Here is a 25935-nt window from a genome sequence, read left to right as displayed (position 1 = left end):
AAAAGAAAATCTATTTTTAATAGTAAGCGTTAAAACACCATGACAAACTTTCTACTATATAAGTAATTTACCTCTTATTCGAGGGTTGTTGATTGACACTTTTTATTGAAAAATTAACGTGTAACATGTATTAGATACCTCCTCTCTCTCTTTTTCATACTGATCTTTGCGGGGTTACTATTACCTTCCAGATATTTTTTTTTTCATATTTTAATGTCATATATCTGCCTATTTGGACACGTGTAAATATGAGGTGGCGCGTGTATTCAGGGGCGGATCTAGGATTTTTAAAAAATATTTACATACTAAGGATATGTTTGGTATGGATTAGTCTCTTTAATTTCAATATTTCTAATCAAAATTTTTTTAATAAGAAAAATAATTTCACTAATAAACTTATTTTTCATCATATGTCATCTATGGAGTTTGTTAAAAAAAAAAAAAAAAAACACTTCCTTTAGGCCCTAGTTGTTAGTTGTTGGGGCACAGTTGTTAAACTTTATTGCAAGCAATTAGTGCTACAAAAATAATTATTTTTTTGTACTGTCGCTGGTTTGAAAACATAAGACTATTATTTAATATATTTATAGGCTCTATAAACTATGGTAAAATAAATAGAATTAAATGAACATGAGATTTCTTTCTGTTTCTTCAAGTTATGTACTGCTGCTATAATTCAGAACTCAGAGCCTCCAAAATTTAATTTTTACTGAGAAAATCTTGTTACTCTAGATTTACTAGTACTGGTACAGGATTTAAAGTGGAAACAACTATAGAGTGATAGTCGGTCCGGCCATATCGTATGAAGCGGAAATGTTGGTCAGTTAAAAACTTTCACATTCAAATATTGAAGGTGGTAGAAATGAGAATGTTGCGTTGGATGTGTGGACTTACTAAAGGAGATAAGATCAAGAATGAGACTATTTGGGAGTGACTTCGGTGGAGGACAAGATACGGGAAGTGAGGTTGAGATGGTTTGATGAGCATGTGATGTGGAGGGTCACCGATGATGCTCCAGTTTGTAGGTGTGAGAGGTTGGTTTTGGACGGTTTCAGGTGGAATAGAGGTAAACCAAAGAAATATTGAAGCAAGGTGATTAGACGTGGCATGGAGCAATTACAGCTTACTGAGGACATAACGTTACATTGGAAGGTATGGAAACGTGAATTAAGATAAAGGATTATAAGTGCACGTGGATGAATCATAACCGGTAGATAGGAGTGCTTTGGTATAGCCTGACTAGTAGTCGTAGAGCTTTATAAATAGATTGGAGCTTCAAGTTACGAGAGTTTGGGTGAGGCGTGCTTGTGGTTTGATATTGTATATTACTACTGTGTAGTTGTCTTATTTCTGTTATATTATCGAAAACAGGATCTCACATCTTATTCTTTTTCACACAAAACACACAAAGCAACCAAAAAAAACACACCAAACACTTACAAAATAAAGTCCAATTTTTTTTTCTTTCCACCTTTATAACCACAAGAAATTAAGAAAAAAGAATCATAAAAAGGCAGCTCATTTTCCCACTTAACTTGTGTTTAATTAGATTAGTAAGTAGTAGTAGTATCTTTTTGAAGCCTCCAAAGGAAAAAAGTAGTCCAAAAAGACAATTGATACCTAAATTAGGAAAATAAACTTTCACTTTTTTCATGGAAAAAGAACCAAAAGACAAGTAGGCCTAGGATAGCACAAAAGTTCCAAAAAGGTAAGAGAAGACAAAGAGACAACAAAAGAATTTTTTCCACTAAAACTCCTCTCTATTGGTTTTGCCCATTTCACAATTCCACTTTGCTTTCATTTTTGTCTCTTACATGATAGTAATTCATATTGTGTTAGTAAAGCCAAAATGACCATATGCCAAAAGGGTGTCTTTAGTTTTTCTCCTTTACAAAAACTCCAATAGCTTTGCTTAGTTCTTGATCATCACCATCATGCTTCAAACCCCCAACAAAATGTAGTAAACTAAAGTGATAGGAAGTGCTACTAACATCCCAAATATAACCCTGCAATGAATTTTTAAAAACAAGATTTAGTAAGTATCCAAAGCACCTAATAACATTTTAAAGTTCATCAAGAAGCTACGTCGCTCGGTCTGTCGATACAAAAATGTTGCCGCGCCTAATAACATTTTGAAGTTCATCAAGAAGCTATGTTGCTCGGTCTGTCTATCCAAAAATGTTGTTGCACCCATGTTGGATCCTATAAGAATGTGTTGGTTTCGGAGGATACGACATGTTCCCATAGGCATTTTTGAAGAGTCCGAGCAAGACATAGTCAGCAAGAAAGCCTCAAAGAGAAAACAGGATGTGTGTTTTGAGGGCTTACCCTGTGCTCAATATATCAGGATGAACACCGTATTCCTTGGCGAAGACGAATGGAACAATTCCCTGAGGGAGAGCTGCCTGAAAAATTCAAGAAAATTCGAATTTCTCGGATATACGAGTGTCTATAAAACGCGTCTGTGTTTGGTTATGAAGTTTTCTGTTTACCTGAACGATAGCGATATGCAAAAGGACACCTCGAAGACCGACTGCAATGGAGGCAGCAGCCATGACTGCAGGACCAGTAACGAATCTCACACCCATGGAGAAGATAGCAATTGTTTTCCCACAGGCAATGATTCTAGGCGACAATGCCATGAACAAACCTATCGTTCCATGATGAAAAATCGTTTAAAAAGACGAAGACTTGGCTAGAATATGAAGGGAATTTCGTTATATCACAAACATACCAAGACTAAACATTGCCATTCCAAGACCAGCATCAGAAAGAATCGATATCGATTTGGCTATAATAGCAGGCATTTGAACATTCCATCTGCAACAATTGGCATTAGTCACGAGTCGGATTATAGCCAAAGGCATATTAACCAAGTTAAATTTCGCGTTAAACATACTTGAAAGAGACCAAAGACCAAGTGAGTCCAATGAGGCTGGAGTAAGTATTCGGATTCCTAATTAGTTTTCGCCACACCATAATCAAAATGAGCCTGGTCATGACACTAGCCGGAGGCATGGCAGTAGCCTTGGTCTCTTCTTGAGCAACCTTAGGACGGAGCTCGGTTGTGGAGCTCGAGCGCACAACTGGCCCTTCTCGGTCAGTTCCATTCGGGTTCTGCTTGTTTCCAAATGTGAACTCTTCTCGGCCAAATTCATCATAATCTAAGAGTAAAAACTAAGTTATTTCGTACTAAAATGAAACAGCATGAATACAAACGATACATAACGTTGGTCAGTAGAACTAGTTTGGATTTAAGCATAGTCGATGTACTAAAAATCACCAGACATGATGAAGGAAATAAGGTGTTGGAACACATACTCATATAGTTTCCTATGAAGACAAAAGTAATACAAACATGTCTGTCTCATGAGAAGACAAAAGTGTGTCCATAATTTCAGGATTGGATATACAAGGTTCCAAACTAACAATTAAAAACAACTCTACAAGGCAAAATGGCATAACAAACTCTAACCCTTCAACACTTCAAAACTCATCAAACAGAATATACAGGAACAAAAACAACACAACACTGTACATACATCCAAAATAACACAACCAAAACCTTTGACAAAAAAGGTGGCAACATGGTAAATGGTATACATTTATCATAGTCCAAGAATGTAGTTAGTTGTTACCTTTTGGGTGGGCTCCAACACCAAGCTCATTACCATAGTCACCTGCTCCCCTAAAGACATGAATCCCTCCTTCAGATACTGGTGAAGCACTTGAACTCCAAACAAACATGTGAAGATCCTTTCCACCTTCTGTACCACCATTAGCCTTCTTCTTAGTCATCGGTCCGGTAGCCGGAGAAAAGATTCCAGCATTAGTAGGAGCAGGATACCCTGCATTCCCTTGACCATAAACACCATTTCCTCTCCCAACACCACTCTCCTCATCAACACCATAGTTACCAAAATTTGAATGCCTTGGACTCATATTAGCATTTTTCCCATTCACCATTGAGTAAAAATCAGTGTGGTTAAAACTTGAACCTCTAGGAGTTGGATTTCTTGAAGATTGTAGTGAATAAATCTCAGCATTAGTTAAGTTTGATGGTCTTGGTGTTAATGAAAGACCAGAATTAGGACCATGGGATCTTCTTGAAAATATTTCAGACCTAGAACTAGTGGATTTTCTAACAGTAACATGAAGTTTCCCATCATCACCAACTTCAGCTTGAGTTTCTAATGGCTCTTTACCATCTAATGAGATAATATCAGAATCCACTTTGAATGAAATAATGGATCCTCCATTATCAGGAAACTGTTCAGCAATAAGCATTCTTGCACCTCTATACTCAAACAAGAAAAGCATCAAAGTGTACCAAATGATACACTGAAGCACAACTATTTGGACCATTAAACTTCCTGAGGCATCACCATACATTCCCTTCAACAAAGGGATCCCCATAACAAGAGTATTTGGCAAAGTGGAAAGTGAAAACAAAGTAATGGACCATTCAAGAGACCCCCTTGAGCTAACTCTAGACCAAATGGCTAACACAAAAAGAACAATGATTTTCTGAAGAGTATCAGCAGCTATAAACCTATAGTTCATTGCATAAGGATTGTTGGAAGCAATGAAGTGAAAAGACAGCAATGGAACAGCAAAAAGAGCAACAAATCTGTTTATCCCTGAACATTGATCAGGGGTAAAGATTTTCCACCATTTTACTGAACCATAAGCTAAGATCATTGCTACATACAATGGAACGACAGCAGTAAGAACATGGTATAGGTCTGAAAGTGATATCATTTTTTCTTAAGCAAGATTCAAACTTTTCACTTCACAACACAAAATACAGACCAGAAAATGGACTCTTGATCACAAAACTCACATGGGGTTTTGCAAGAACACAAAAAAGTTCAAACTTTTCACTTCAAAACACACATGGGGTTTTTCAAGAACACAAAAGGACTCAAACTTTTCACTTCAAAACACGATATCAAAAAAGGGATTTTCGATCACAAAACTCACATGGGGTTCTTCAAGAACACAAAATGATTCAAACTTTTCACTTACAATACAAAGTAAGGATCAAAAAATGGATTTCTTTAATCACAAAACTCATAAGGGATTTCCAAGAACACAAAAAAAAAAAAAATCAAAACTTTGCTTCAAGAACAAAACCCCACTTGAATTTTTTCTCTTTTACTTCACTACTAAACCATTTATTCTGGGAAATGTGAGTGACCCTTTTAAGCTTAAAGAAAGATATTGCTACTACTATAAAACAGCTAACACCTACTAGTGATTTTTGTGTGTGGGAGAAGAGAGAAGGTGATATAATGATATATTTAAGGAAATTAAATGGCAGACAAAGAAGTAAAAGCTGAGTTTCTTTGAAAAAGCTTTTCTTTTTAGTAAGTCTTTTCATTATGAGAGAGAGAGAGACCGCCTCTTATACAGTGAAACATTTTCATATTTTTAGGATAAATTGGTATATTCTCCCTTAAAATAACAGCTTGACGCAATAAAACTCCAGTTACTCCAGGGATTAAGAGAAGGATCGAATCGTATACGATCTTAATTTATATTTCTATAAGAAGTCTGTCACCTTTTGATCACATCACAACAACTTTAACGAGCTCTCCTGCAAAAGGAAAATGAAAGCAGATATATATTTAATCAAAAAGTGTGTGAATTCTTTGTTATTGTTATAGTTTTGTTATTTTGTTACATCCCATTAAAGTTTAATAAAGAAATAAACTTTGATTTAGTTTAATCTTAAAAGTTAATTCAAAAGATAAAGGATTGCACAAGGACGAATAAAGGAGATGAATTTGATTCACACCTTATGCATGCAAAAACATACTAATTAGAGCATTGACAAGATAATATGGGTTTTAACATTTGATTGGATAAAGAATTGAGCGGTTTGACTATTATACTAACAACAACAACATACACTTGATGTAGTCTCATAAAGTACAGTTCCAGAAGGATAAAGTGTTCGCCTTTCTACCTCGGAGATAAGATGGAGAGGCAGTTTCGGGCTCAAGACAAAAACAATTATAAAAATATAATGAAAGTACAAAAGTCAAAATGTAGTATCAAAAACAACAAATAATAAAAGGAAATACTACACAGAGTAATACTCTACTCGAACTACACGAAAATAATAGATAGTAACAAAATTAAACGACAAGAAATAACAAGAAAGGTCCTACGACTACTAGAAAAAGCAACATGACAGGCATTATTATGTACTAGTATGGACGCACTCCTACCTTTATACCGTCCTATGTAAGATAATCTTTGATAAGTAATGTCTTGCCCCTACCAATACTTCTTACGTCTGTCTCTACTTCTCCTAAAATTATTCATAATCAACTTCTCACACCTCCGCACTGGGACATCTTTGCATCTCCTCGTCACATGTTTGAATCATCTCAATCTTGTTTTTCGCATCTTGTCTTTCATCAAAGTTGCTCCCACCTTATCTCAAATATCTTTATTTTTAATCTTATCTCTTTTAATATACTCACACATCCATTCAACATCCTTATCTCCGACAGTTTCATCTGAATATGAGAATTCTTGACTGAACAACACTTTATCCCATACAACATAGTCCTGACTGAACTCATCTTCTTATCACACAGAACTCCCGAAACAAGTCTCCATTTCAACCGTCTTGCACAAATATGATAAGTAACATCCTCGTCAATCTTTCTAGCTTCTTGAATAATAAATCCAAGATACTTAAAACTACGTCTCTTTTGAATGACATGTATATCAAGTCTCGCTTCTATATCAACCTTATGTGTCACATTAGTGAACTTTAAGCTTAATTCAATTTCAAAAATTAGCTCAAGAAATAAATATTGTTCAAGATGGCTTTCCAACACGGATAGTAATAGAGTAGTAAGTATTTTTTTATTTTTAATCCGAAATTTTGGGTTCGAGACACCTAGGCACGAAGTCGTACGTCTTTGTAACGAAGGATTTTACCCTGCAACGCGAACTTCTCAATGCGAATTCAAATTCAGTCGAGCTTCGATACGAATATCAAACATGCAAATAAAGAAAAAAGGGACCAACAAAAAACAAGCATATCAGAGAAAAGGAAAGGAGAAGACACCTTTTGTACAAAAGATTCTTTCGTAACTTTTTTTATTTTTCTGTAAATTATTTTAGTGATTACTTAAATTAATTTTATACAGCTTTTTGACTGATATATACCTTAAAATATTCTCTAACTTTTACTGCTGTGGGATGTAAAAAACATACTTTTCTATATATATGATGATGAATCACATTTTTGTTTTCCACTTTTTTTCTTAGTAATAAAATTAAATGAATATTAGAAATAAACCTTTGTGATTTACATACCTATAAACTTGTGATCTTGAATATATTAGATACATGCGACGTTGAATTATTGCTTTGGTATGTTATTTTTAGGAAATCTCTTTTGCCTTATGGATAAATCTTTACGTTTAAAAGTCAAACTTTTCGAACATAAAGTTTCTCCATAGAGCAAGAGATCGAGGTTAAAAGTTCAAGATCATTCCTTCTTGTTAATCGCCTTTCAAGCCGATTAGTGCCATGCAACAGATAAAACACCTTATAAATTAGTTAAATTTTATATCAAAATGGAGAGAAAAGTGAAGATGATATGTGAGTTTTGAGCGAAATGACGATGTCGCTCGTGGTACAAATACGAGCGGTCATTGTCTAGGTCAAAATAAAGAATACGTGTTATGAGCTTGAGTCGTATAACATGATATCTTATAGGACTTTTTAATCTAGCTTTAAGGACATATTTTTTGTAATTTAATTTCTTTGACCAATTATCTAAAAAATGGGCACAAACTTATAAATACTAGTGTATAACTACCTTTGTTTCAAATAATACAACAACAATATACACAGTGTATTCCCATCAAATGGGGTCGTCTAAGGAGGGTAAAGTGGACGCAGTCCATCCCACTACCTCAGATGAAGTAGAGAGGTTGTTTCCGATAGACTCTCGGCTCAGGACAGATACGAATATAACAAACAAAACACATAAAAGCATGCAACCATCAGGTAATACTATAATAACAACAGATAGTAAAGTAAAGCATAATAACAGAACAAGATCGACACGCACAAAGTAGTACTAAAAAATCTATTCGAAAAACATTGATATAATCAATGCACCACAGACGTACTCCTACCCACTAACCCTCTACCCTAATCCGCGTCCTCCAATCCACACCTTCCTATCAAGAGTCATGTCCTCTGTAAGTTGTAACTGCTCGATGTCATGTCAATAAATATAATTCCACTATACATATAAAATAATTGTCCTTTTTATTTCTATATTTTCTTCAAACTATGATACATGTTTCTTGAGTCAAAATTCTATCGAAACCGATCTTTTCACCTTTGCAAATAGTGATAAGGTCTAGATTTGCATACATATTATTTTCTTTAAATTTCATCCACATGAGTATATATCGAATACTATTATAATAAAGTTTACATATATTTTATTCTTTTTAATTATATGTGTGAGATTATATCGAATATGTTATTGTTAGCTTGCATGCATATGTATATGATGAAAGTGACCTAGTAAACAAAAGTATGATTTTAAGAATATGTAATAATTGCAGGAGGAGATATTATAGATTCCCATCAATTCCTTTGTGTGCTACACAGGATGCAGTAATCATTCTTTCCACATAAATTCTGTATATGTTTTTTTTTTTTGCTTATATTATTCTTTTTTTTTTATGTTATGTTATGTCACTTTCATTTTTATTCTCTCTTTTTTTTTTTCTTTTTTTTTCACTTTTAGTACTTTACCAAATCTTTTCAGGTTCTCGTGCTTATAAACAACAGCTAGCTCTTGTCCTTTCCTTTGATATTTTTTTACGCTCGATATTCCTTATTTATATAAAAATTTGATTAATTTGAATATGTGTTCGTATGGTTAATTAAATCGTCAGAGAAAAAATTAAAGGCGGGGTGAGAACTGAGAAATGCTCGGCATGCACGAATTATCTAATTAATTTTTTTTCATTATATATTACGATAAAATCGAGATCATACACAAATGCACTAGCTTAAATTTTCTTATACATGAGATTTTTTTAAAAGAATTATAGAAGGAATCCAAAATGATAAAATTTTATATGAAAATTATCAATCATATTTCAAAGGTAAGTAAAAAAATGTTCTTTTTGACTTTGTTTTTGCGGGACAATTCAAACATCAGGATGGACTTGGGCCATTTTCTTTTTAAGTGGGCCAAGCTTGGGATTTGATCTTAACAAATTAGCCCATGGGCTCTTGGTTAAAGAGTTGTTGTAATCTCAAAGATTTGGGCTTGATCGAGAAACCCAAATTTTTCCTTTGATGGGCTTAAAGCTATACCACTACAGCCCATTTAATACTAAGGTTTAGACTCAAAAACTTACTAGGAGTTGAGGTATACATGCCACTATTAAATATCTATAAAATTACACAAATACACAATTTATATTTTCAATATTACAAAAAATTTCAGCTTCCACTAAACATATTACAAAAATTCCAACATATACACAGAAAGCTATGTATATGTCGGCTATGTTATGTATATTAATAGGGAGAGAGAGTAAACTAATTTAAAAAGTGGAAGAGAGTGTAATTACTTCAAAAATGGTTGATATTTACGTTATTTATACATTAAATATAATTGGCAAAATACGGGCCTAAAATTATTGGCATTAATTAGCCATTAATTAAAAATTAACTTCTATTAATTAATAATTAGTTGAAAAATTATTTTAAAAAAAAAAAAACCACACGTAATAGTTATCCAAAAAACATGTTTCAGTTGTATCCCATTACGCTGTACTTTAGGCTTTTATAAGAAACTAAACAGACAGCACAAATTGGAATAGGAAACCAGTTTTTGAGAAAAAAATTAGAGAATAATTACAAATATGTCTTCTTTAGCTCTTTGGATTCACTACAATGGAGAATGAAAAACTAACAAAATATTTGAGAATTATGAAATTGAAGGAATTGTCATAAATACAAGTATTGATCATATGAAATTCATTCAAATTATTGTTGATCATCTGGAAGTTAATACAGATGAAGTTCATATTTTTCATGGTACATATGATTAAAACACGGATATGAAGTAATTAAGACAGAAAATGGAGAAGATGTGGAAGAAGTTAAAGAAAATGGTGTATTGTAAATGGAGTATAGAAGTAACCGTAGAAGGTTCTAGGAAAATAAAGTGTTAAAGCAAAGAAATAAAATACATTGGGTAATTAAAAATATTTAATTTAAGGAGAAATAAAGTGCAAACGCAATGAGAGAGAATAAATTGGATAATTAAAAATATTTAAATTAAAGAGAGAGAATAAAGGCAAGTCAGGCTATTATTGCATAGCCCCAAACGTGTAAATGGACTTTTTAACGCCAGTAAATTTAAAAATGGCTATTCTCCGCCAATATTTATTACAAGTTGCTTTTAACATGTCATTTTTTCAAAACTTATTAGTAGAAAAGGAGTACGTGGCCTATGAACAAATGGAGGAAATTACACTAATGTGTCTCGTCTTGAATTTTTGTCTCTCAAACATCTTAAATTTTTGCCTCCTAAAGTGTATGATCTTGAATTTTATTCTTGATTAATAAGTTCTAGTATTTGTCTATAAGATAAATAAATAATTGAACATGTTTACTATTTTGAAATATCTTGCTTGAACCTGTAATCAAAGTGTTAGCTTCGCCTCGAACGGAATATATACAGATCCTTTATCATTAATCACATATTTTGAATTTCAAGCTCTAGTAATGAAAAAACTCTTAAAAAAGACTTAATTAAAATAAATAGAAAAAATTAAGGTGAAATCTTATGTCAAACTTCACTATACCTTTTTTTTTTTTTTGTTTATTTTTTTTACGAATGTCTGATACCTGTATGAAAGTTCAATTAAATAATTTGATTCGAGAAAAAAGTCCCACATTAAATCAAGCAGTGGCGAAGTCAACTTGTAGTTAGAGGGTTCATCCGAACTCCCTTTGATGGAAAATTATGTTATTTATATGTGGTTAAAATTATTTTTTATGTATATATGTAACACCCCAACTTAGGAAGGAGTCCCACATCGGTAAAACACAATATATAAATAAGAAAGTCTTACTCCCTAATGACGCGTTTTAAAACCGTGCGGGGTCTGTGCCCAGAGCGGACAATATCTGGGTTGGGCAGAGACAGGGATCTCTCGGACCTTGATGGTTCAGGATGTCCGTCGCGGCTAGGGCCCCGGCTCGGGTCTTGATAGAATGAACCTGACTCTGGTTGATGTTGAACCCCATTCGACTAGTTCGTATGCTTACTTTTTTCAATTTTGAACCCCATTAGTGAAAATTCTGACTCTCCCACTGAGATCAAGTGAAGCACCTTCAAATAAAGACGACTTCATCTATATCTAAAGTTGAAACCAGCATAATTAAATATCTCTAATTCTACAACGAAGTACTCGCGCTCCATCACAATGTATGCTGGTAATAACTTCACAACCTTAGCTTGTTTAATTTTTTGGGCTCCATATCGGTATCACTTGTATTGTGATCCGACAAAAAACTTGATTTATTCTCACGTTAGAAGTGAAACACTCCTCAACAAAGGCAACTGCATGTACATTCAGAGTTGAAATTTAAAACATGTTTAATTTAAAATAGACGACAAAATATTTATCATTCTACCACAGCTCGATATAATTAACTTCACAAAGTCTGAAGGCATGTGTGAGCATTGAATGCAATATTAAAAGGCATGGGTTCCCACTAGTCTGTCTAGAAAGCAACTTTTCAAACGTGACACTGTCTTTTTGTTATTCTATTTTCTGTTGTTCGGATTCGTTAAAAATATCAGTAGGGGCGTGTTGAATTCATTAGAAATACTAGTATATTTTGAAAAAATTCGACACAAATACGATATAGAAAGTGAAGAGTCCACGCATAAACTTAAGGTTCTATTACGCTTAATTAAGTGATCTATTTCACTCTTGAAGAAAAAAAAAATTCATTACTAATAATGACATAATTTTTTATGTTTTTATAAAGAATATATTATTATTAAAAAATTGACTTCTATACATAAATTTATAACCCTTTTGTTCTACTATGTCATTATGTCAATGTTGCTGGAACCTACCAACCCATAGTAAATTATACAGCAAAAATAATTACGGTACAACATAGTAGTATCTGACATAGTATTTAATAAACATGCCAATTCTGAATTATTCTTTCTTTCTCCTATGTAATAAGTGGGAGTGGAGCTGCTCAAGCAGACTCCACTCCGTCGACATGTATGTTTGTCACCTGTATGCCTGTTTGCTTCGTGATTTTACTATATCATTCCTAATTAATTATTATATGATATTTAAGTAGTGATAGAGACAAGATTTTCACTAAGAGAATTCATAAACGAATATAAAAACTAATCGAAGGAGGTTCAACATCTAATATATATACATAAAAAATAATTTTAACCATGTATATATAGCATAATTTTTTACCGAAGGGGTTCGGATGAACCTCCTAAGCCTAGTGTAGCTCCGCCACTGCATTTAAGTATTAGAAAATTAATAATATTTAATAAAAAATTAAAATAGATATTTATGACGAGTCTGCTTCAGCTGCTTCAATCGTAATTTTACTATATCACCCCTAATTAATTATTAGAAGTCATTTAAATATATAAAAAAAAAGATAAAATAGATATAAAATAATAAATTACCTCAATAATATTTTAAATTAATTTGACATCTTATATAAGATCAACTTAGACTTTTTTCATGAGTATTTTTATAGCATCACTTCTAATTAGTTATTATGAGTCATTTAAGACATGCCTACTTTGCTGCTTCAATCATGATATTTGATTGACATCAAAATTATATCAGTGTCGTTTAAATTGAAATAGAAGAAAAATTATTATAAATCATAATAATTAAAAACTTAAATTATTTTTAAAATATAATTAACTATCAATACCACAAAAATTAAACAGGGAGAGTATTATAAATTAGCTAAGAACTTAAAATAGTAAATTACAATTTCAAAAAGGTATTATCAATTACAATAGTTAACAACTTAAAATATCTAAAAAAAATAATTAATTTGTTATATATTCAAAATATATATATTATTTATAAATTACATAAAAAGTACTATAAATTGTCATAGTTAACAACTTAAAATATTTAAAAAATAATTAATTTGTTATATATTTCAAAAAAATACGTAAAAAAATATATTAATCACAATAATTAACAACTAAGAAAATTTTAAAATATAAATATTTGATTGACTCTCGAGATCTTATGGGTGTCATATTAACAACTTAAATTATCAACTAAATAAATGAAGGTTTTAATTAAATGCTAAAATTACACATACCATAGAATTTTTAAGTATCAACATTGGGCCGTGCGTAACACAGCTAAGCCACATAGTCTTATTTATAAGAGGCAGTTTAGCAGTTGAAGCAGGCAGCAGGTCGACATGCCTGCTTCAGCTGCTACTCCCGTGTTTTTATTATATTACCCCTAATTAATTATTATAAGTTGTTTACACATTAGAAAATTAATAATATTTAATACAAATAAGTAAAATAAATATTTCTGACATGGCTGCTTCAACTGCTTCAGCCGTAATTTTATCATATCACCCCTAATTAATTATTATAAGTCATCTAAGTTTCAAAAAATTAATAATATTTAATAAAAAAATATAAAATAGACATAAAATAATAAATTAACTCTTGATGTTTTAAATTAGCTTGACATTTTATATGAGGCTCACTTAGGTTATTTTCACAAGTTATTTTTTATAGTTATTATGCTATATCATTTTTAATACATGTCTGTTTCGCGGCTTCAATCGTGATTTTACTATATTATCCCTAATTACTTATTGATTATTTAAGCATTAAAAAAATTATATCATTAGTATCCTATATAGGAAGTCACAATAAGCAGTTGAAGTAGTCTGCTCATATTCGACATGTCTAGCTCAGCTGTTTCAATCGTGATTTTACTATATTACCCCTAAATAATTATTATAAGTCATTTACCTATTAAAAAGTTAATAATTTTTAATAAAAAATGAAAATAGATATTTATGACATGACTGTTTCAACTACTTCAATCGTTATTTTACTAAATTACCCATATTTAATTATTATAAGTCCTTTAAGTATTAAAAAATTAATAATATTTATTAAAAAAAGGTAAAATAGACGTAAAATGATAAATTAATTTTTGATGTTTTAAATTAACATGACGTCTTATATGGAGCCACTTAAAAAAATTCACAAGGATTTTTTACAATAATTTTACTATGTCACTTCTAATTAGTAGAATAGAAAAAAAATATTATAAATTATAATAATTAAGAACTTAAATTATCCAAAAAATATAATCAACTATCAATACACAAAAGTTTTAACAACTTAAAATATCATTATGCAAATTTCATCAATCTAAATATAATATTATATATCTAACTTAGAATTTATCAACCAAACAAAGAAAACTTTTAAATGATAAAATTATACATAACGAAAAAATTTTAAGGATCAACATTGGATCGTGCCTAGCCGGTTAGTAACTCCATAAAAGATGCAAAAATGTACGTGTCAAAATTCATTTTTGAAAATAATTATGTCCCCGGTGACCCCTCCGTTCCTAAATTTAAAAGTTTCATATTCGAATACTACATAAATTGTGACTGAGGAGTAGTAAGTTCAATTAAAATTACTCATATTAGACACATATGTGAGTAAGTTCAATTAAATGCATCACGTTCAATATAGAACATAAACATATATATACGTGAAAAATTATTAAATGTATACATAAATAATAAAGTTGGAGAGTTTAAACTCTGAATTTGTCTTTTTACAGTGCAGTTATATTCATCACGTTCAACATAGATCGTAGACATATATATGTGTTTTTTTTTTTTTTTTTTCGTGTTACAGTCAATTTCGAATTTGTTCAACTTATTCAATTGAGATTGTATTGCTATGAGATGGCAAAGTGATGTAGTGGGGCTCGATTTACTACCTTTACCATGTGAAAGATAGGTTGGAATCATTCACGCGAGCGCATTAGAAAAGCTAGCTGTATTCATAAATGCTCAGTCAATTAGGTGACATGCAGTGAATTTCGAAAGTTGACCTATTAATCGTGTACTATATTTATCCAAAAACAAATAATATCGCGTTAGGTTAAAAATATCTTCACACTAACTATCTTATTTACTTCACTAATACCATATTTCATTCTAATTCTTTCAATTATTATATTTTCTCCAAACTTCACTTCTGATATTATGTACATGAAATATGTTGTTATTTTTGTTATTGTTATCTATTTCAAAAAGAAATTAGAGAAAATGGTCTATTACCTCTCAACCTTTAGTCGAAATCCTAACTACACACTCAACCTTTAAAGGTGACCTATTATCGCCCTAAACTTATTTTTACCGAATTTATTACCCCCAGTTGCTGACGTGTCAACGGATGTGACTACATCACCCATGAGCGCGTTGGTTGAGTCCATTTCACTTAAAATTCTTTATTTGTTGATTGCCACATCATTATTTTAAATAATATAATAAATATTTTAATTATTATTTTTTCTTAATGAATTTTAATTGCCACATCATGTCTTCTTCTTCTCTTTTTCAAAACAAAAATTCAATAACTCATTAATGGAGTTCTTCATCTTTATCATCTCCAAGTTCTCATTAATGGTGTTTTTTGATAATTTGAAAAATGTTATTACCGAAACCAAGAAACACTTGAACTAAGGAAACAATAAGATTTCTCCGATTAATGAATTCTTGAATGAGGAATATGAGGAACTCCGATTCAAAAAACTTGAAAAAATTCAAGAACTTCGATTTCCTCTCTTTTTGCTCAAGATCGCCATTAATGGCGAGTTCAAAGCTTTGAATTTCCACAATGTCATATATAATTTCCAACATAACCCACATATAATTTTCAACCCATTTCTCCAATTTTCTCTATTTTTGCTCAAGATCCGTCATTAATGGCTAGTTCAAAGCTTTGAATTTCCAAAATGGGGAAGAATTCGCCATTAATGGCGATCGTGAGCAAAAAGAATTGAAATTGGGTTGAAGAACTTCATTAATCCGTCATTCAAGAACTTCATTAATCCGTCATTTCTTTCCCCAAGAATTCTATTTTTGACCCAAGAAGATGAAATTGGGTTGAAGAAGAAAATGGAGCAAAATGGGAGAGGGGAAGAAAAAAAAATAATAATAATGTTAAATAATTAATTTTTTTAGAGAAAAAAAAAAGAAAAAAAAATGACGTGACATGACGTGGCAGCGCGTGCATCACACCACATGTCAAAATGACTGGTTGTTAGTTTTCGAGGGGGTAATAATTCCACTTTAAAATAGTTCAGGGGGATAATAATTCCACTTTAAAATAATTCAGGGGGTCATAGGACCTCAACAAAGTATAAGTGTGTAATTGAAATTTGGGGTAAAGGTTGGGGGACTTTTAACCATTTTCTCAAGAAATTATTATGAAATGTTTCCTTCTATGTGTAATCTTTTCTTTCTTTCCTTTTAGTGGAGATATGTATGTTGTGTGTATACATAAAGTAGTTTGTCTCTTTTTGATATACATAGTAATTTAGTGAATGCTTCATTTTTCTTTTTAAAGCATTTTATGTATTTTTTAGATCATGATCCAAAGATCTTTTTAAATCAAATTAAAAATCTTTATAATTATGAAATGTTTCCTTCTATAATTGTGTAGTCTTTTGTTAATTAATTCCTCTTAGTGGAGATGTATATAGTATGTATATACATAAAGTAGTTTGTCTCTTTTAGATATAGTAGTTTAATTTAGTTAATGCTTCTTTTTTTTCTTTTTAAAGCATTTTATGTATATTTTTGATCATGATCGAAAGATCTTTTAAAAGTAAATTCTTTTTTTTTTTAAAAAAATGTTAGATCATAAATAAAATTTCGTAAGTTATTGTAAAAATTTGTACTTTATCGATAAAATTAAATATTATACGATAAAGAATTAAATCTAAATCTTGGAATATATAAAGGAACTGATGAATCTTGTGTTTGGGTGGTTGATCTTTCTTTTTCCTTCCCAATTTTAATATACATTTTATACAGAATTTATATATATTTTATTAGATTTGATACAGTTTATATCTACGTTATAAACTTTGAAGGTCCACTTTGCTGCTAATCAATGGGTATCTAAATATAAATTACTTTATTTAATTAATTTGATAAATAAATGATAGTTATATTTGATAGTATAAAATAAGTTCTTTATATTTTTAGAAGAGCGAGGGATGGCCTTGGCTCAGCGGTAAGCTTGCTTACCGTGGTGTGCCAGGGTCGGGAGTTCGAAACGCCCCTCCAGCGAAGCTGGGGTGAGGGCGCGTAGGTCAGGCCCGGAGTGTTCCCCCCTCCCCGACACCTACGGAGTAGGTATGAACCGGGTCGTCCCTTTCCCTTATATTTTTAGAAGAGGAGTCTTGAGTAATTGGTAAAGTTGATGTAATGTCACCAAGAGGTCACGGAATCAAATCGTCAAAACAACCTCTTACATAAACGCAAGGTAAGATCACATATAATAAAACCTTATAATTCGACTTTTTTTTAGACTCTGCATATAACGAAAGCTTATATAACTAAATAACTAATGGAGTATTTATTTTGGCCAGACAACTCCCTAATTGTTTTAGATGAAAGAGGGCCAGTGACTATTTTGTCATGAAAAAACTAACAGTTTAATTTTTTTTAGAAAATTCCAACAAATTAAAAAAAAAAAAAAAACTAATAAAATAGTAACCTTCATTAATTTGGACCACCATAGGGGCACCAAATATTCAACACATGATGAAAGTGAAATATCCCTTATATATTTTGATGTTTTTGTTCATTAATTATGACATGTTTTTATAATGCGTTTCATAAGGTAATTGTTCACCACAAATTAGTCTTATATTGGATTTTCGTAACTTCAGACGTATATGGATCATATTGAATATCTAAAACGTGTTGTCGCTATTGGATTCTTTATAAGCGTACAATATTTGAAGAATCTAACGTGAAATCAATAATAATTTTTAAGAGTTCGAATAAAAAAATTGAAAACTACTCCGACCATGTTAACACAACTAAGGTCATTGTTGCTACAACAATATCTAGAATTTTAACAAACGATTCTTAATAAATTGGCTTAATACATGGACCATATTCGATATCTTGAATGTGTTGTCGAACAAGCATTGGATCGTACAACATTTGAAAAATCTAACGTAAAATCAATAATAATTTTTAAGAGTTCAAACAACATAACTGAAAACTACTCCAATCATGTTAACACAACTAAGGTCGTTATTGCTACAACTTTATTTTGAATTTTAACAAACGGTTCTTAATAAATTGGCTTAATATATGGACCATATTCGATATCTAGAATGTGTTGTCGAACTGGCATTGGATCGTACATCATTTGAAGAATTTAACGTAAAATCAATAATAATTTTTAAGAGTCCGAACAATATAATTGAAAACTACTCCGAGCATGTTAACACTACTAAGGTCATTGTTTCTACAACTGTATCTAGAATTTTAACAAACGGTTCTTAATAAATTGGCTTAATATATGGATCATATTCGATATCTGAAATGTGTTGTCAAACTGGCATTGGATTGTACAGTATTTGAAGAATCTAACGTAAAATCAATAATAATTTTTAAGAGTTCGAACAATATAATTGAAAATTACTCCGATCATGTTAACACAACTAAGGTCGTTATTGCTAAAACTATATCTATAATTTTAACAAAAGGTAATAAATTGGCTTAATTTATCAATAATAACTTCTAAATTAATTAACTTATTTATGATTGTTACTCCATTAGTTTAATTTTAAATGATAGATCCTCACTTCTTTTGAATGGTTGACACCTTTATATGTTCTAGATCTTTCGAATCTAAATATTTGATGATTAATTATGTGACATGTGGCACTTTTATTTTATATTTTATTGGATAAAATTACTCGATATATACTTATATTAATAAAAAATAATATAACATGTGAAATAATAGAGGTGCATCTAATGACTACTTGTGCATATTACTCATGAATATATGTGCTAGTGGAAAGTAATATATAATTTATAAATCAAAAATATACATACGTAAACTGATTCGAACAACATCATAAAATGAAAATACTTTTATCCAATTAATTCTTGATGTGTGATTAATTTAAATTCGTGTCGAAAATAAACTCTCACTTTGTGGGTACTGAAGACGACTTCGTATATATCAGGACACTCGAACTCAAACCTTTAATAAAAAATGAAAATATTTACCACTATACTACAACAATCATTGATGGTAAAAGTAAAAAACCAAGCCAACATCTAGTCTAATTCCTGCATAACGTACTAATACATACATTATTAATATCTACGTAACTCTAACCAATAACCAAACGAGCACATGCTTAACTTAACCTAACAAACGTATACATACACATATAATATGGACCACTGAACTAGTTCTTTAAGCATTAAACACATTTTTTGCATTAAAAATTATGTCCCTTTACTTTTCCACAATAATTGACACCTTGAATCCTATATAAATGTACACATCTTATATTAGAAATTAGAATAAACAACTTTAAAAAAAATCTCCTAGCTAGCAAAGTCCCAATAGACTCCCCCATAGCCCAACATGACAACACAAGTAGTAGAATTTGTTGAGCCAAAGACTCAAAAAAAGAGCAATAATGTAGCTAACCATTTGGAACCATGGCTACAATTGGAAGGCAAAGTGGTGTTTGTAACCGGCGCGTCGGCGGGGCTCGGCCGCGAGTTCTGCCTTGACCTAGCTAGGTCAGGCTGCAGAGTCGTCGCGGCCGCCCGCCGAGCAGACAGGTTAAAGTCCCTTTGTGATGAAATTAATACAATGACAAATTCAAATTCACATGTTGTTAGGGCTGTGGCTATTGAACTTGATGTTACTGCTGATGGTACAACTATTGAAGCATCTGTAAAGAAAGCTTGGGATGCTTTTGGACACATTGATGCTCTTATTAACAATGCTGGTGTTAGAGGTACTTTTTTTTTACACTATGTTACGTTGCTCGGACTCTTCGAAAAAAAATGTCATCGGGTGAATGTCTGTTCCTTCAAAAGTAGTGTATTTTGGAGGATCCGGCATGAGTGCAACAACATTTTGGTTAGATCTAATGTGTGTTCATCATACAAAATGTATGTGTTCTTGGTTAGTAAAAACACGCGTTTTGATAGATCTAAGGACTCTGATACGATAAGTAAGACAAAAACTTTTTAACGAAAATTACGAAAAGATCTCTTAGGAGTCGTTTGATAGGGTGTATAAAAATAGTGGAGATTCATATTTTAGAAAGAAAGCTATAATAAGGTCAATTCATATAGACAACTTTATTACTAAGATAGTGAACCTAGGATAAATAAATATTTTTGTATGATTCATAAAATATTCATATCTAATACTTGTGGTGATAATGAAGCTAAAAATTCATATAAGGGGGAATTCAGAAAAATACTAAAATGTCACATCTAAGATTTGAACATGTAACATAAAAAACATTATCCTCTAATAATTTTATTTCTAAATCTTCTTCCCAAAGATCTAAGATGTGGAAACTTTTTATGTATTAGATCTGACTAAAAACTCTTCGATCTTTCTCTTCGTTCTTGACAATCATCTTTGTCTCAGTAGAGTCTAGATTCATGAATATTACATACAATATAATTTTCCATTTCTAGCTATACTTCAACTAACTTTTATATATAATATGAATTAATACTTTTGTGTTTATATATATTATAGGTGGAATAAATTCATCAGTGAATCTTTCTGAGGAAGAGTGGAAAAGCACTATAAGTACAAATTTGACAGGAGCTTGGTTGGTTTCCAAGTTTATGGGAAGACAAATGCAAGCTACAAAAAGAGGAGGTTCCATTATAAATATTTCATCAATTTCTGGTTTAAATAGAGCTTTAATGCGTGGGGGTATTGCTTATAGTTCCTCCAAGGCTGCCATGGACAGTATGACAAAGGTAATTATAACCTAACTTAACGCTGCGTACAATACACCCTTATCTTGTAGTCAGGTTGCGTGTAGCGGAGTTTTAGTACATCCAGTTGTACGTCCTACCTAAATTATATAAAATAAAAGAATTTGATAATTAGGGTTTGTTTGGTATGAAGCAAAAATAAAATCATGTACAATGTTTTGTTGTTAAAAAATATTTTTCACTAAAAGGGATCGAAAATAACTTCTCTCACTTTTGAATGAAAGTCATTTTCCTAGATGTCATTCGTTTCTAAGTCATTTTTATAGTAAAAAGATTAATCAACAAGCACTATACGAATTGCTAATATTGTTATTAATCTTTGCTAATGATTTGTTCAGAAAATATTTCAACTCTCCAACTAAATACCGAAACATATTTTTTAGCAAAATATTTGTCGAAAAATAAGTATATTTTTTTTAAAAAAATCATTTATGAAAAATAATGTCTGTCTGTCGTAAGAAACATCTCTCCTAATCCTTTAAATTTCATAGAAGGGAGAAGTTGAAATCTAGGTTGCTCGAAATCTTCAAAAGAGTTAACAGATGCGTGTTGGTCGATCCTTCAAAAGTAGTTTATTTTTGGGGAATCCGACACCGGTCGAGTTCATACTAACTTTTTTTTTTTATGAAATTTGCAGATAATGGCATTGGAATTGGGTGAACACAACATTAGAGTGAATGCAATAGCTCCAGGGCTTTTCAAATCAGAAATTACAGAGAAATTAGTGCAAAAAGATTGGCTAAAAAATGTAGCAACAAGAACTGTTCCACTCAAAACTTTTGGTACAAGTGATCCAGCATTGACTTCACTAGTGAGATATTTGGTCCATGACTCTTCTAATTATGTATCTGGCAACATATTTATTGTTGATGCTGGTTACACTTTGCCTGGTGTCCCTATCTTTTCTTCTCTCTAAGTTAAGTCGCGCCCCGCTTGATGGACACCAGTATAGCCAGATCTCTCTATAACATTCATCCTAAGTATAATAATATTTTGCTGATTCTTGCAATGTTGTCAGAAGATATCAGGGCAACTGACGCAGTTATAGAAAGATTTTGCGTAGTGTACGTGTTGTATTATTATTAACTATTTTTCTTCTTGTTGTTATCTATTTCAGTGAAATGTTTCCTTCTATGAATTGCCTTTTATTGAGTAGTGAATATGTGTCGTAGTTATGAGGATGTTAAAGTATGAATATGTGGTTATACAAGATTAGATAATATTAAAAAAAAAATGACCATATTTGACGAAAGATAGCCGGACTAGAACTAGCTAGGGTACAACAAGGTGGTTCATTCAAACTTCCTTTTGTCGGAAAATTATACTATATCCTTACCCATTATGTTTAGCTGATTAATGTGGGGTATATATATTGTTGGTATATTAGAACTGTAATATTCTCATTCTGACATAAAGATTATAAAGATTTGAGATTTATAATCTTATTACTATGGAACCTACCAACCCATAGTAAATTATACAGCAAAAATAATTACTGTACAACATAGTAGTATCTGACATAATATTTAATAAACATGCCAATTCTCTATTATAATCAATGGCGGAGCCAGAATTTTCAATAAGGGGGTTCAAAAATATTATAATTTGTATAATCTAGGCAGATACGTGAAGCAGTAATTCAGGGAAATTCCAGAAAATAAAGAAGTTAAATTTTAAAAAACAGTTGAAAACCAGGCACATTTGAGGTCCTTCCAACAGGAATATATATATATATATAACATCGATAACATTTCAGAACGCGAGCCTCTCCTAGACAAGACAAGATCCACTACACCTTGAGTGAGTAGTTGAGATCACTAAGTCGAATTGTCAGTAATGTTGTTCCACAAGGCGAAGAAATGATTCACTGACGCCTATTTACCAAAGGCCTATTATGGTTAGCCGGTCTCATGTGAGGATTTCTAGCGCGAGGACCATGCTTTGGGTGTTCCTTCTTGTGCATGTCGCACAACTCCACTACCTGAACCATCCGCTGCCTTTTCGCTGAAGAACAATAAACAATGAAATATCATCACACTTTGATCATGTTTTATCTAATTCTACGCTCTATAAGAAACCCCAAAAAAAACTAACCTCTTTCAACTTCTTGATAACGCTCCTGGAGCTTTCTCTTTGCCGCCTCAAGTTTCACTTGTTCTGCATCCTCTTCTGGACGTTTCAGCTTCTGGTACAACGAAATTATGAACTGTTGATCAGAAATCGAAGCTATACATGAACTAGAAACTGAATCCGTTCAAATACTTACATTTGGTTGAGTAGGCACAGGCCTCGTCTGAATTTTGCTTCTGTCGGATTTATGCTGGAATTTCATGTCATCATTGTTGAGCTTCCGTTGGAATGTTGGTTTTATCGGTCTTCCGGGCATAGAATTGTCTCCAGGAGGCTTGTTTGGTTTGGCAAGTGATGTTTGTTTCTTTTGATGGTCGCCCTTCTTGTCTTTCGGAGCAACAGTGACGTTCTGCTGCCTCCTGACTGGATTACTGACATTCGGAGCAGCAGTGACGTTCTGATGCCTCCTGACAGGTTTGGCCTCCGGAGCAGCAGTGACATTCTGATGCCTGCTGACTGGATTACTGACCTTCGAAGCAGCAATGACGTTCTGCTGCCTCCTGACAGGATTGGCCTCCGGAGCAGCAGTGACATTCTGCTGCCTGCTGACTAGATTACTGACCTTCGAAGCGGCAGTGAGGTTCTGCTGCCTCCTGACAGGATTGGCCTCCGGAGCAGCAGTTACATTCTGCTGCCTCCTGACTGGATTACTTTCATTCGGAGCAGCAGTGACGTTCTGCTGCCTCCTTACAGGATTGGCCTCCGGAGCAGCAGTGACATTCTGCTGCCTGCTGACAGGATTGCTGGCCTTTCGGCCAACTTCACGGTGGTTATTAGTTTGGCCGCTGCTTAAAGCATCTGAAAGAAATCCAAGATGAGAAAAAGGATAGAATATAAAAAAACTACAATTTATATTATACGGACAAAAGTTTTAACTCACTTCCGTCATCATCCAGGCCATCCAAGACCTACATTGATATATCAGGAACGAGTAAAACGAATCAGAGTCAATCCTGAAGACAAGATAAGCATTTTGTAGAAGAAAGCGAGGATGTTATACATACACATACCCGTGATAATGTAAATGAAGTGGCCTGATTCAACACGAAAGATAAGTCCTCCAAAGGCATGGAAGGAAGTCTTTCTTCCTCTTCACCAGCAACAGTTGCTTTCGGAGATTCAGGGATCCTTTCTGTATCTAATAATTTACAACTCGCAACGTTACACTTCAATAATGGACCACAAACATAGAATGCAGAACACTAACTTTTGAAGCGAGAATCGAAAAGGGTAGGAGTAATAACAATAACCTGCAAATGCTGCTTGAGCTTTCAAACAGTATTCGTTCACCATTTCACTCCAGTTTCTGTGATGCGTGAGAAAACGAACAAACATAAGCACTAAGATTCTGCGGAGACGATCATAAATTTACCATGTTCATTTTAGGAAAGAATTATCGTACAAATCTAGGGCAAACCAAGGAACTTCATAACGTAGATTTGTTCAACACGACCCATATTGACAATCGTCTAAAGGTGAAGTATGTCATATTTCACCAGTAATAGAGAAAAAGGTTACATACTCAACCATTTTCTTGGCCAGATTCTGAATATTCGCTGACTTGTGCTTTCTGAGAGCGTTAACAGACTTTCCAATGCCTGTAGCCTGATATAAAATAAACACGTTGAGTAAAAAGAAAAATTGCAGATTAGGAAAAAATCAAACCTTCAGAGTCTCCAGAGTTAAATCCATCTTTCTGAGCTCCCTCAAGCTCGCGTATACACTCAAATCAGTCTGTCGAAAGGCATCACATTTTCACATTGTTTCATCGATTAACAACAATCATGTATCAACCGCGAAAAAAAAAATTATTTCCGAAGGTCTAAAAACATCAAACATGTATAAAACCAACAGTAGCGAAAGGTAATTCAATTGAAGTGAATTAAAATCATCCGATTGATATGAACCTCGTTTCGATAGTCATCGATGATACTCTTGTTCCTTAAAACCTCCTTATTAATTCGCGACTCTTCTTCTTCCTCATCGCTCGAGTTCTCAGGTTCCTCCTCATCAACATCAACATTGACGGTATTTTGTACATCTTTATCAGCATGCGTTACAACGTTATCAGCATTTGGTACAACAAATTCAACCTTGTCACAACCATTACCCCTAGTGATTTTACATGAAAAAAGCAATTGAGCAACTCTATCTCTTTTCAATTTGAATTCTTTTGGATGATCTATAGCTGAAATAATTATAGCAAGCTCAATTATTTCAAATATATTTGTTTTTGATGAAACAAAATATTCCCTCCATTTGCTAAGTTTTTCACAAATATTCGCCATGAGTCTGAATACCAAAAAAGATTAGCTATATGTAACACCAACAAAGACAATTTGATGCATAAAGCTTCTGCTCTGCGCAGATTAACTGTATATAACACCTGAACTATAATTTTTTTTAATCTTTATCTAATCCTGATGATACAAAAAATCTAAAAATGGTTGACTAATTATAACACTAAGATTATGAAAATTCAATCTTTATCTTATCTTGATTATATCAAAAGCTAAAAATTGAATTTTTTTTAATGACATTTCTGTCTATAGAAAACAAGGCTTATAATAGTAAAATCTTTTATTTCAATATAATCTTGACTCAATCTTTTTTTTTTTATATAAAAAGAATTTT

At 32.2% G+C, this 25935-nt stretch overlaps 3 protein-coding genes across 3 annotated transcripts; 1 reads left to right on the top strand and 2 right to left on the bottom strand.

Annotated features, from left to right (window-relative positions):
• Nucleotides 1–1628: 1628 nt before the first annotated feature.
• Nucleotides 1629–5454, bottom strand: LOC107844003 (probable auxin efflux carrier component 1b). Its single transcript, XM_016688469.2, has 6 exons — nucleotides 3639–5454; nucleotides 2900–3164; nucleotides 2735–2820; nucleotides 2493–2650; nucleotides 2329–2405; nucleotides 1629–2006 (listed from the first exon to the last, which is right to left on the bottom strand). Exons 1-6 carry the CDS (start codon nucleotides 4759–4761, stop codon nucleotides 1940–1942), a joined length of 1776 nt encoding a protein of 591 aa, XP_016543955.1. The 5' UTR covers nucleotides 4762–5454; the 3' UTR covers nucleotides 1629–1939.
• Nucleotides 5455–19708: 14254 nt separating this feature from the next.
• On the top strand, nucleotides 19709–22305 carry LOC107844002 (3-oxoacyl-[acyl-carrier-protein] reductase FabG). Its single transcript, XM_016688467.2, has 3 exons — nucleotides 19709–20162; nucleotides 20924–21153; nucleotides 21809–22305. The coding sequence occupies exons 1-3, from the start codon at nucleotides 19781–19783 to the stop codon at nucleotides 22085–22087; spliced, it is 891 nt and encodes a 296-aa protein (XP_016543953.1). The 5' UTR covers nucleotides 19709–19780; the 3' UTR covers nucleotides 22088–22305.
• Nucleotides 22306–23035: 730 nt separating this feature from the next.
• On the bottom strand, nucleotides 23036–25589 carry LOC107844727 (probable mediator of RNA polymerase II transcription subunit 26b). Its single transcript, XM_016689085.2, has 9 exons — nucleotides 25209–25589; nucleotides 24967–25035; nucleotides 24824–24906; nucleotides 24552–24607; nucleotides 24312–24439; nucleotides 24182–24209; nucleotides 23438–24099; nucleotides 23266–23356; nucleotides 23036–23175 (listed from the first exon to the last, which is right to left on the bottom strand). Exons 1-9 carry the CDS (start codon nucleotides 25587–25589, stop codon nucleotides 23036–23038), a joined length of 1638 nt encoding a protein of 545 aa, XP_016544571.2.
• Between the last annotated feature and the right edge of the window lie 346 nt (nucleotides 25590–25935).

Source organism: Capsicum annuum, chromosome 10, assembly GCF_002878395.1.
Source record: "Capsicum annuum cultivar UCD-10X-F1 chromosome 10, UCD10Xv1.1, whole genome shotgun sequence".
Lineage (NCBI taxonomy): Eukaryota > Viridiplantae > Streptophyta > Magnoliopsida > Solanales > Solanaceae > Capsicum > Capsicum annuum.
The sequence above is the reverse complement of the archived record's forward strand: the minus strand, read 5'-3'. Positions and strand labels throughout refer to the sequence as shown.